Source organism: Bombyx mandarina, chromosome 04, assembly GCF_030267445.1.
Source record: "Bombyx mandarina strain Sakado chromosome 04, ASM3026744v2".
Taxonomy (NCBI): domain Eukaryota; kingdom Metazoa; phylum Arthropoda; class Insecta; order Lepidoptera; family Bombycidae; genus Bombyx; species Bombyx mandarina.
Genome location: NC_143211.1, coordinates 9,231,848 through 9,245,067, shown reverse-complemented (window position 1 = coordinate 9,245,067; position 13,220 = coordinate 9,231,848). Strand labels below are relative to the sequence as shown.

General features: G+C 35.2%; 1 protein-coding gene across 1 annotated transcript in view; it reads right to left on the bottom strand.

The window, feature by feature from the left end:
- Positions 1-729: 729 nt before the first annotated feature.
- NGR-A31 (neuropeptide receptor A31) overlaps positions 730-13,220 on the bottom strand; it is an 88,883-nt gene continuing 76,392 nt past the window's right edge. The window contains exons 6-7 of the mRNA XM_028187537.2: positions 6,516-6,677; positions 730-4,388 (exon numbers count right to left, since the gene is read on the bottom strand). Of these exons, the coding sequence (XP_028043338.2) occupies positions 3,900-4,388; positions 6,516-6,677 (651 nt within the window). The 3' untranslated portion in view covers positions 730-3,899. The remainder of the gene's footprint in view (positions 4,389-6,515; positions 6,678-13,220) is intronic.

Below are 13,220 nucleotides of genomic sequence, written 5' to 3'. Positions count from 1 at the left end.
ACTAAAACGTCATTACGCACAGAGAGCTAAGGGACGACTGAAATCATTAAGTAACTAAATGCGTTTCTAATTAGGCTTCTAAATGATTTAGTCAGTCAGAAATCATCCTTTCTACTGAATTCAGTAGACTAACTTACTTAATGCTATTATTACACTTTACTGAATTCAGTCGACTAAATGCAGCCAAGTGTAATAAGCCTTTAACTTATGAGTATTTCTTTGTTTAATTGTGAATAATCAAAATCGTAATTTAGGGTAAAACTTGACTTTTTTATTATCTCAACACATTACTATAAAGAATAATGTTATTATTATATAATTGTAAGAATAATAATATTATGTAATAAATTCGCGCAAAAAATGAGCAAACTTTAATATATTACATACAAAGCCTCCAGACTTATTAAGAAATCAATCTCAAAAAAGAATATTTTATTATTTTTGCATTGAAATAGTGTTCAGCTAAGACGATGACTAGATTTACCGAAATAAAAAATAAACATTGAACATAAGTTTTGTATTATTGAGTTTCACTTGAGTTCAGAAAATAACAAGTGAAAATTGGGATAACTATTCGACGCTTATTGGTGTAGTATATAAATTGGATCCAATAAATTATTCTATCGTTAATATTGGCGTTTACAATTCCATGTTACACAATTTTGTTTGCATAATAACATTGTGATATCGTATACTTTGTTGTGAAAGGCTCTTGAAAATAAAACACTATTTAACAACATCCACTTAACTTTACTTCATAAAATTAATTCATTAACATTAACATCAAACTTACATTCTACATATATATCACTATAGATTAAACTAAAAATATTTTTTATATCTCATTAAAAGTGTCAATTTTCACTTCACTTATTAAACTATGCTTATTTTTGTTCAATGCGTCGTATCAGGAAAAAAATATTTAACTCATGAAAAAAATCAGTATTTTTTAGTATTTTGTAACAACAATCGTTACTTAAATATGATGTCACTGTTACAATAGGTTCTGGATTTTTGCCATAAGAAGCTCCTATTTCCTATCAATGGCACTACCATTGGCAAGGATTAACTCAAGACGAACGGACTGCCGTAAACTTTAGATAAAACAAACAATCACAAGAATACAACTTTGTTGCGGAAAATTTGCAAATGAAAATATCGAGAGAAAAAATTAGGAGATGATAAGGAAAGAGAGAGAAAATTATTGGTAAAGATTTTAAAAAAATTATTTTACTTCTGGCAAGATATGACTGAAGAAAATAATCAGGAAAATAATCTGAAAGTAATTCTATGGAAGGCAGCTCAATCGTGATATTTCAAGCGTAACGTAAATGTTAAAATATAAAATTGGGGAAATCGGTTAGTGAAAATGTCAACAGGAAATTATGATTCGAATCTAAATACTGAAGAAGAAACCTTTTCAATGATTATCCACTTGTTAGAACATTGCGTCCTTGAAATATATTTTATGTGTCCTAAACACGAAAGTTGCGTCGCCTAGCCGTAATACGACAATACCCTTGGTTCAAGTTTTTTGTTAATGATTTTAAATTGAGTAAATAACTACATCCACACATAGTTGCTAAAAAATTATGACGAATTTCGGTGTAAGGGCTGGGACAGCTGTTATGCCGAGCTAATATGACTTCTGTCTGAGAGGGCGGCAGCATTTACGATACGATATCTGTCTATCTATTTATCCGGTAAATACTTAAGGCCGTGTTCACTGAGAGCTCATCTGCCGATACACAATCATTAAAATAATTAATTGAAACAAATCATTTGAAATGTTTGTGAATTTGCAAAGTTGCATTTTTTGGATTGTATACAGGATGAAAAGCCACAGTCTATCTATTGATGGCATGCATTATTATGCGAATGACAACACTGGCTATCAGAGTCTCTCTCGCAGCGTGGTGCACGAGATACGATCAAAACTTGAATCTGAAGTGGAAAATTCTCTGGGGCAAGTCTCCGAGTGAAGTTAACCAACTTGTTGAAGACACACGTTGCTTGTTTACTGCGAAGAAGGACTATTTCTCATGGTGACACAATTTCAAGGACAATCCCTGCAAGCTTCCATGAGAATTGCGACACTTGAAGAGTCGTTTCTAGTGATATCCAATATCTGACTCATTTGGAGAGCTAAGCTAAGATGTCGTCTAAAATGCTGGGAGCCCTCAAAGGAGAGAAGTGGTAGTTCACTTCTGGACAAAGAAACACGGCCAGTGATCCCACCTCTGGGGCAGGCCTCCAAAATACTAACTACTTCTATTATATTTAACTCTATATACCAGCGGCTGTACAGATTGTCGATAATCCCATTCACACCGCTCATTAATTAAGACCCTCTGCATTTGGGACGTCTATAAGGGACGGTAGACACCCATAACAATGGGCCTTGTTCTCATACAAGGGCAATAAAAAAAATCAAACACCTCATAGAGCGTATGATAATTTGCATGATACAGAGTCAGAAATACATATATAATGAACGAGGACTTTCCTACAAGAAACTAGCTCTGGAAAAAAACCGTTCGCTAGCTTTACTGTTTATTTTTTTAAGTAACTTTCCCTTAAACTAGATTTAAAGAAATTTACTTCGGAAAATCGTAGTATATGACGCTATAAATTTTAGCTTTATGATTTCAATTATATATAAATTAATGCTACATGAAAATTCCGAACATAGTAACTGCTCTCGACAGTAAATAAATAAGACGTAATAAATAAATTAAAACTTATTGGATATTCAAAATACTTCCAAATTTAGATATAACAATTATTACAACAATATATTACAACAATTATACGATTACAGCTAAAATTTACATAAAGTTAAAATGAATTACCGAATGTGGTTTTATTAATTACATGAATATCGATTATAATGAAATGAGATACAATTATAATGAAATAACAATGTTCTCACTGACACCATACGTCGTAATAAGTAACATCAGCTTGGTAAAGTCTCTAACGTCTGAAGTCCAAATGAAACCAGTGTATTTTAATCATCTTTGTTTTTAATCATTTTTTTGCTCACAAGAATCGGTGCTTCTTATTCACCGAATATTCATTGATGAAGAAAAACTCAGCATTTCCAATAAGATCATTGTAAAACACGCAATAAATATACACATTACAAGTAGAATTATGGATAACACTTATTCATATAACATTTATTAAGTCAATCGCCATATAAGGGGCAAAATTTAAATATTACAATAAAGTATCTGTCATTGAATTAAAATCACGAAATACAACAATTTACATCTTATTATAAGAGTCGTAACAATTATTTTACTTTGTCTTCTAAACAAAGTGATATTATTCTAGAAATGGATATTACTTTTAACAGGTACGTACTCACTACATACAATTCAAAGCCTCTTACATAAGATATTACATGCTTAAATAATTTTTTGTATCTATATAGTATAAATTTATTATTTTGTTTTGTACGGAGTCCTATTATAACTTTGTTTCATTACAAGCCAATGTAATCATTATTTCATTTTGTACAAGATATGTATCGCAATTACTTGTGAAAGTCTTCATATGACATGCATTTGGATTCGATGTACATGTGTAATCTAAGTACACGTATAATAAAAATACACACTAAAACTTATTAAAATTAAGCTCATGAGATCGTCATAATCAAGATCGTTCACGATCAGACTTACCAAATGTCAGGAGTCGAGAGAACAGTCATACGAGCACTTTTATTCGGATAGGAGAGTTCGACGTACGTGAGTTTAGCCGTATAAGTCCATTTTGGAGATTGTAGACACGGTGTAGAGACCGCTGCTGTCAGTCACTTCATCCGTGCTTTCCGTTAATCAGGAAACGTCAATATTCTCCATCCTATGAATAAAGCGCCGCCGTCTTAAATCTCACGAGTCACCGTTGGCCGCCATCGTAATCGTGCTGCAGTTAGCGCGGGTAGACCGGGTCGAGCTGCGTCGCAGAACTCCACCGCCTACTGGATTCAAAACTATAATCTGATCGTTCTTCCTTTTGGCGCGGTAGTTGCAGAAAAGTAACTCCTTCATGCCTTTCCTAAAATTCTTAGAGAGGAACGCGTACAGGAGAGGGTTTATCCCCGAGTTGAAATACGTAATGAGAAACGTTAACGGCGTCAAAAGTGTACTGAAGTCACTCGATCCCTCGTAGCCGCTGGACCAGTACTGCCACATCTTGCGTGCGTGGAATGGTAAGTTGCAGATGGCGAACGTTAGGACGACCACGATGAGCATCCGCACGACACCGCGACGCGCGCGCAGCACGTTGCGAGACAAGTGGCTCAGGTGGTGACAGTCGCGAGGCTCGTAAGTGCGAACATTTTTAGCTGGAGGACCTTTTACTTTTGTCGAAACTCCGTTCTATTTGAACAGAAAATATAAAAAGTTATTAGATTAGATTAGAAGATTGAGCAATAACAAATTAACTCTGTTGGGTATTTTTTACGTTGGACGCATAGCCATTCTCCAGAAACGAACCTTAATGTACATGGAAAACAGGCTTAATTTGTCAGGCTAAACATAAATATTTGCCGTTTTGTTGACTTGAATGTCGAATGAAATCTCGATCTCATGACAATAACGGCTATTTTATCCTTCAAACCGGATGTGTCTTTGATCGGCGTCTACGTTAAAGGAATGAGAAAATAAGGCTTTAACAACGCACAACGAGATTGAATTTATCTAACAAAAAGTAGAACAGCTATTGCTGTCGGCGAAACATCGTTTTGATTTTACCAAAACCTTTTAGTAATAAGCTTAATATTAACATAAGAAAACAGAGTGTGTCTGGATTATTATTTTAGAATCCAATTTCAATGTAAACGTGTTGCGGACTGTTGGAAGAAAGTGTCGCGAAAATGTAAATACCACATACTGAATATACTTATTTTCATAATCTAAAATTCCGATCTGCAGAGAGTTCGGCCTAATGCCTTCAGATAGGCAGTGGCTTTTACGACTTGAGCAATCTCGTAACAAATAGTAGGCCATGAAATCTCATAACTGTCTGAAGTATAGACAAGAAATACTTCATGTTCACTTAGACTATAAAAAAACTAAAGATACAATGATTACGGAAACAATTTATGATTCACTGCCATTGTAATGATATTTAATCATTTTAGAAAGGATCAAAATTTTAAAGTCTAAATCATAAGACGCCCGGATTTTTTAAATCAAACAGTGCTAGTGCTCAAACAAACTTCACATGCAGGTAAACACTTTTATTCACGTCTTGTTCACGAAGGGTAAGACGTCCGGTGCATTCGTCTCTTGCGATGCACTGGTGTGTGGATCCTAGGCGGGTACCAATTTTGCTAATAAAATACGTACTTAAAAAATGTTCATGATTGACTTCCACGGTGAAGGAATAGCATCGTGTAATAAAAATCAAACCTCCAAAATTATAATTTGCGTAATTACTGGTGGTAGGACCTCTTGTGAGTCCGCACGAGTAGGTACCACCGCACTGCCTGATTCTGCCGTGAAGCAGTAATGCGTTTCGGTTTGGGGGGGGGGGGGGGGTTGTAACTACTTATACTTGAGACCTTAGAACTTATATCTCAAGGTAGGTGGCGCATATACGTCGTAGATGTGTATGGGCTCCAGTAAACACTTAACATCAGGTGGGCTGTGAGCTCGTCCACCCAGCTAATCAATAAAAAAAAAGAATAATACCAGTATGTAAAACAAGTGAAACCCGCAAAGCTTAATTAGTGGTAGGCCGTAATTGTACAATATATTGTGAAGCAGTTGGATTCCGGTTTCAATGATGAGACAGCCATTATAAATAATACAATTTTTTCACGGCGTCTGGCCGCCGCAGTTCGAAGGAGTGTCCCTGCAATTGTCGTATTACTAGCATTGCTGCCGTCCACGAGCGACGGTAACCACGTACCATCAGGGTGTATGCTTGTCTGCCTACAAGGGCAACAAAAACCAAGACTTCGACCTCATTTCTCAAAAACGATGGCACAATTCAAGTTATGATGATGTGAATAGGTTTTGATAACTACATAACACCGGGTAGACAGTGAGGTAAACAAAAATTCGTAAAAGTGTAAAATCAACTTAATAGATTTTTATTTTATTATAAAGTACGGATGATCTTTTGACCGGCAAAAAGTTCTGACTAAATTAGGTTTTTATCAGTTTCGAGTTTAGCATAAAGTAGTAGCTTAGTAGCCCTCTTTATGATCAAAACATCATCAAGAGCTAAGAATTTATCAACGCTACTTTCTACAGCTATTATTATCGATTTTATTTAGACTAGACTTTCACGATACGTGACCATTATCAGTTAGTAGTGAACATAGGACCATTTTGTACGAAAATAATATTGAAAATGAAATAAACCTTAACTTATATAACAATCGTGCGTGTCAACGTACCCTCTTTAAACCTCTACTGAATTAACTCAATGAAAATTTGATTTGCAGTGTGTGCTGTCTGTGTGATTAGCATAATAATATGTATTTTAAATCTGACCTTGTCCTCGGTAGCACCGACAAAGGTACGTTGCGGCTCGTAATTAGCAGTGCGAGGTTTCTCAGGTCGAGGACATTCCGTTGCGCAGCATTGAACACGTCCGAGGCTCTGAAGTGTGTGTGAACTCTGCCACAAGCCCACGGCAATCCGCGTGTAAAGTACCTAAAGGAAAAACGTGGCATGCATAAATAATATATCGCTTTTCCGTAGAAAGGCAGACTAAATCGCGGCTTGCGAGGTGGTTGCAAGATATAGGAACTTAAGCAATAAATTAGAACACTACAAATGCCAGAATCAAATAAATAACATGATTGCAGTAGAATGATTTATACCCGGAAAATCTATGGTTAACAAAAATAAAAGGGAAATCCAAGGAAACGCGTTTTGTTTCATGTTTGAATCATATTATTTTTGTCTAAGGTAGTACACAGCTACTCTGTTCTGGCAACGAGAGCAATGATAGGGGAGAAGGATTTTGAACAATCGCGTTAGGTCGTGTTTTGCTAGACAGCTAGAGTTACATTCGCGTGGATATTTTTACATTCTTCTTATTATTTAAACTCTTATCAAAGGTGTAAACCGATTTTAGTTAACTAATCTGTTGATTTTGTTTTCAATTACTTGATAAATCTTTTAAAATAAAATTCGATCCAATCGATCAGTCATAGAAATTGATTTGAGTCCAAATTGATCCATTTGTCTGTAGAAAAAAGAAAAAAACTTTTTTATCTTCACATGGATGTGCTAGTCGGATATGGCTGCAAGCTGATGGTGAATGTGAGGTGTGAGGAGACGGCAGGGACGAGAGCCATGTAAGTACTAGCCATGAGCTTGAAGGTAATCAAGCGATCCTTTCGTATTAGGAAATATAATAATAAAATTGAAAAGTTGTCGAAAATATTTTTTTTTTCTACGAGCTGACAATATTACTTTCTATGGCGGCATTTTAGCTAACAAGGTCTCAACAAACTATTGTTAGTAAAAATTCAGACCATAATATGACTGTCTTGGAAATATTGAATATCTTATTATGAATAAACCATTGAAAGTCCGTTAAAGTTTGTAATTTATATCATGTTATTACTTGTATTATACTATTTTGGAAGTCTGCCACAAATCTTTAATATTCCGTATCCTTAGTAATATTTAATTCCCTAAAGATTTAATGAGAGAACTTTTAGATGCTTTCATAACTTCCTTGTTGTTCGACGATGACGACAACGTTGATGTATTTTTACAAAACTTAATATGCTATTTACCGACTTTAGTACCAAAATATTGTTAAAAAAAATACCGAAGTTTTTTAAATTTTCATTTCATGTAGTGTAATGAAAATATGAAAAACTTACCTATTTTTGCTACTCAAGAATATGAAGATGGCTAATTCGGATATATATGCTTAAAAAGTTCGTTTGAGTTTCTAATAGTTTGCCGACTCTATTCAGGACTATGACTTTTTTTGCAATAGGTGATAGAGCTTACTTTGACATTTAAAATGAATGATGGAATAATAAAAAAAAAAGGGAATGATTTTATCTTTATGTAAACTGTTTTATTGTTTAAGAAAAATTATTCGAAAAAGTGAATTAAATGTGATATAATGCTAAAAATGTCAAATTTATCATACTCACAGTAGAATAAAAATAGAAATAGTTTTTTTTTATTACTTAGATGGGTGGACGAGCTCACAGCCCACCTGGTGTTAAGTGGTTACTGGAGCCCATGGACATCTACAACGTAAATGCGCCATCCACCTTGATAAGTTATAAGTTCTAAGATCTCAGTATAGTTACAACGGCTGCCCCACCCTTCAAACCGAAACGCATTACTGCTTCACAGCAGAAATAAGCAGGGCGGTGGTACCTACCCGCGCGGACTCACAAGAGGTCCTACCACCAGTAATAATAATATTAATAATTAGATAGAATAGATACATTGCTGGTGTCTATTTTATTATCTATTCCGATATTGAATACTACACAAAATCATAGTATAAATAGACATTTGTAAATGAAATAAGTGATTGCTAGAGAGCATTTGAAGTACTTGCGACGAGATTGAAGAATGAATCGGAATCATTTGAAGAATAACGCAAAGTTGATATAAAACACGCTTGGATTCAACAAAGCGACGCGTTATTTCACGTTTGAATACTTTATAACATACTGTACAAAGTACTTTCACCTCCGTAAAAGATCTCCGGTTCTTTCTGTGTTTTGTATCGTTTGTTTCATAAGTATTTCTGAGAAATTGTGCGAGATGATTCGTTCGCCTCCTCTTTACCACCTGACTTTAGAATTCAGATTAAATTCAAATTAATTATTATCCTTAACTGTATTTACTGTATTAAGGATAATAACTAATTTAAAGCCTACTGTTAACTAAACTGTTTTTGGAACGAAGTTCCTTATCGCGCGTTGTGAAAGGGGGCTAGACGGAAAAAATTCTTACGAAAAGTTGTCACGACACTTTTTAGATCCGTCATTCTGACCAATCAACGTGTAGGCGCTTATCGCGTGACATTGCTCGTATCCGATTGGTCCGCGTAATGAGTACAGTTTCTCGAGATAGCGTTTCAACAATAGTAATTTAGTTCATAGTATTGTTTTTTTCTTCTTCATAATGCCGTAATTTATTATTATAACTTAAAAAAAAGAAATTACAATTCCTTCACTAATTAATCGAAAGGAACTTCGTTCCATCCGGGTGTCCCTTGACACCTCTGAAGTTTTTTTTTTATGAGAGTAGACATATAACCTGTCGCATGGCCAGTCATAAGCAAATACATATATGGTTTTGTTTGGAGAAAGCGCTCTTTAATAAAAATATCAAAATTTAAAGTATATGTACACAGTACCTAGTATTTTCAGATATACACATATTTAGAAGTACCTATCAAGGAAAAATGTAATCTACATATGTTACATCAAAGTTAATAATCAGGATAAAGATTTTCTGTGGGAAACCGGCATGCATGGCTTTTAGAAACTTTTGTCTTTTATACATTATTAAATAAATTATGCTTCTCTGCAAGCTCAACGTGTAAAATTTTAAGTGGGGTCGTATATTGTGTTCCCGCATTATCAGTCCCACGATTCATCGAAAGCTTGAAATAGTGTGTCAAAGTAAACGGCTTTAAAGAGGTGGAAAAGAAAAAGTCCATAATATAAACCTTTACATTTTAAAAGGCTAGTATTAAAATATTTAGACTTTCAAACTAGGACAGACTATCTTTTAGGTGTGAATTTATCTGGAAGAATTGACAAGACAGTACAATTGAATAACAAAAAGCAAGTTAAGGTTCTGCGACGATTTGGGCGGAAAGACGGGAAAATCGTTTTATTTTTGGGGGAAACAAAAGGTTTATTTTGATAAATGGCTATGGCTCAGTTTTACTGTTCACGGACCACAAATTCTTGATTTAAATAGATCGAGGTAGCACCATTTTCCCTTGGAACACATAATGTTTTAAGTCGCGTTAATATGTGAATATACTCGTTTCTAGCGGTGCGACAATGCCAGTGTTCTAGTGCCGCAGTCAGGTAACAATTTTTCTAAATTTTTTATTTTATTTTTTATTACTTATTTGGGTAGACGAGCTTATGGCCCACTTGGTGTTAAGTGGTTACCAGGACCCATAGACATCCACAAAGTAAATGTCGCCATCCACCTCGAAATATTAGGTTCCAGTTTTTACAGTACAACGGTTGCCCCACCCTACAGACCGAAACGCATTACTGCTTCATGGCAGAAATAGGCAGGGTGTAGGTACTTGATGGTGGGCTACTTGTGCGCGCTCTTGTAATTCCGAACGCTACTCTATAAACCATTTTGGTATACAAAAATCTACAGGTTTTTTAAAATAAATATGCATATTATGCTTTTTGTAGTTACAAACTTTTCACACAGCTCGAAAATCAATTGACCTACACAAGTAAAATAATCTTCCCCTTGAATTTATTAGATAAACCGTGACCTATTTCATCAATAGTGCACAAATTTTGATGTCTACGAATCTGAAACACAATACAACTTAGCACGCGAACATAAAGCTTAGTATGCTAAATACTGTTATTTGATTACTATTTATCGGTACATCTACATGTTTATTAAACTGAAGTAACATAATTGATTGTTATTTTTAAATAAAATAACCAATTACCATTAAATCAATTACCCAAAAAATTTAGAAATGAACTGATCGATTGATTCGTTTATTTCTTTATTGTATTGTGTATTTTTTTCCTTTAACTTATTATTGTTACCTGTACTTAGTATACCGATGTGATGAGATCATAACTTTGGCAACATGTTTTCGCGTGCTATTTTGATCTTTTTAATTTTTTTTATTGCTTATATGTGTGCCCACCCAGTGTTAAGTGGTTACTGGTGCCCATAGACATCTACAACGTAAATGCGCCATCCATCTTGGGATATAAGTTCTAAGGTCTCAGTATAGTTACAACGGCTACCGTATCCTTCAAACCGAAACACATTACTGCTTCATGGCGGGGTGGTGGTACCTACCCGTGCGGACTCAGAAGAGGTCCTATCACCAGTAAAAATTTTTTAGTTAATAAGTGAGCAGCGATTTCCTTCCCCTTATTTGTCATAGCTACTATTTTTTTTATAGCTCATGCATAAACTTGCAAAAATCTCACAAAAAGTCCCAATAAAAACATATATTTACTAATTTTTCTCTAATTTGTATCTATTTCGTTTTCTAAATTCAACAAGAAGCTGTACTAAATTATTGGAGGAGTGACATAATATTATATTTGGGACTAAAAAAATATTTTATGTTGGTGTTATCTTATATTTTTTGTATCAATATAGCCGTAGCATATCAGAATTTTTAATGTTATGTGAGGTCTATATTGTTTTCGGTTTTTGATTCTGTTGTCGATGATGATGAATCAAACAGTCCAAACGAAAAGATTAATAGACGACGGCATAGTAAATGCGTATGCTTTTTATTCGAAATCAATCAAAAAATAATTTAAAAATTTACAACGAATGTCGAAGTTTTATCATTGTCAAATTCAATTTCGACTATAATATTTATAGCACAATTTCGAAATTTTGATTGCTTAAATTTGACAGCGTTAGACCGAAAAGAGATTTGTAATTACAACGCCACTTTCATTTAATAAATTCAATTTTGCGCCCATAAATTTCTGTTATATGTTTTATTGTATTTTTGAAAGTTGTATGAAACGACTTTTTCTCCAACCTATTATGTTTTATTCTATAAAGCCAGAATTTATTAATATATTAATGGTCATAAAATTTACTTTTCTAAAATTAGCCATAGATCGACCTGTAATTAAACGCTGTAGTCATATGGTAAACAGTATAGTGTAAAGTTCATTTCTATTCACATAACCGTAGATAGTGAGATAAACTTTTTTTTTTTTATAACAGCTAAGAGGCAAACGAGCAAGACGGGTCACCTGATGGTAAGTGATTCACCGCCGCCCACGGTCACCAGCGACGCCAGTGCGTTGCCTACCCTTCAGGTAAGAATATGCTCTTTTCTTGAATAACCCAATGTCGCAGTTGTTGGGGAAGACCGCTGATGGCAACGAATTCCAGAGATTTACTGTGCGTGGCAGAAAACTGTTTTTAAAACGCATTGTAGTGGAACGCCAACCATCCAGATGGTGCGGATGATAGTTCCGGCGAGACGATCGGTTGCGAAAATCAGCGGCTTCTATTAAATTGAACAACTCCTCGGAACACTCCCCATTGTAAATTCTGTAAAGTATGCATAGGGAAGATAGATCCTTACGCAGTGCCAAAGGATCTAGCCGATCGACAAGTTCAGGATCGTCGACAATCCGAGATGCTCTACGTTGGATACGGTCAAATCAAAAAAAACTCTTTTAACTTTACATTTTCATCAGTATTTTTTTTTAACTTAAATAGTATAAAAAATTTATTAAGCATTAATGAAAGTGAAATAACACGTAGATGATGCTATTTTAGGGTAAGCAAAAAGGGGATGATGACCTGTTGCTGAGCGGGTAAATTTACTCTGTAATCCGAACGTTGGAGATTCAACATCTGCTTGAAAAGCTTATTCTGAATTTCGTTAGTGCGATTCAGGTTCATGCCATTTATTGTTCTTTATCGTTCATTTCGCACTGGAAATGTGGTGTTGGAGACGTCTCCTCAGAATTCCGTGGACCGCGCACCGTACCAAAGCTTCGATCTTGAAAGAGCTCAACATCCAGGAAAGACTATCGTCAACAGTCCAATTACGAATCCTCAAGTTCTTAGGGCACATCACTCGTAATGAGGACTCCATTGAGCGGTTGGTGGTGCAAGGGAAAGTCGAGGGCAAAAGATCTCGCGGACGATCTCCAACACGATGGACCGACCTCATAAAATCTGTGACTCACTCCAACATAAATTATTGCTCTCACTCTGCGAAACACCGTGCCACATGGCGTCGCATCGCGAGAGCATCGGTGTCGCAGGATCTGACTGATGCATGACCACGACCACTCTGACATTCTGTTCATTTATTACTGGTGGCTAGGCCTCTTGTGGCCCGCACAGGTATGTACCACCCACTTATTTCTACCATAAAGCAGTAATGCGTTTCGGTTTGAAGGGTAGGGCAGACGTACTGTAAAAACGGAGACCTTAGAACTTATGTCTCCAGGTGGGTGGCGGTATTATTTGTCTATGTTTAGGTGT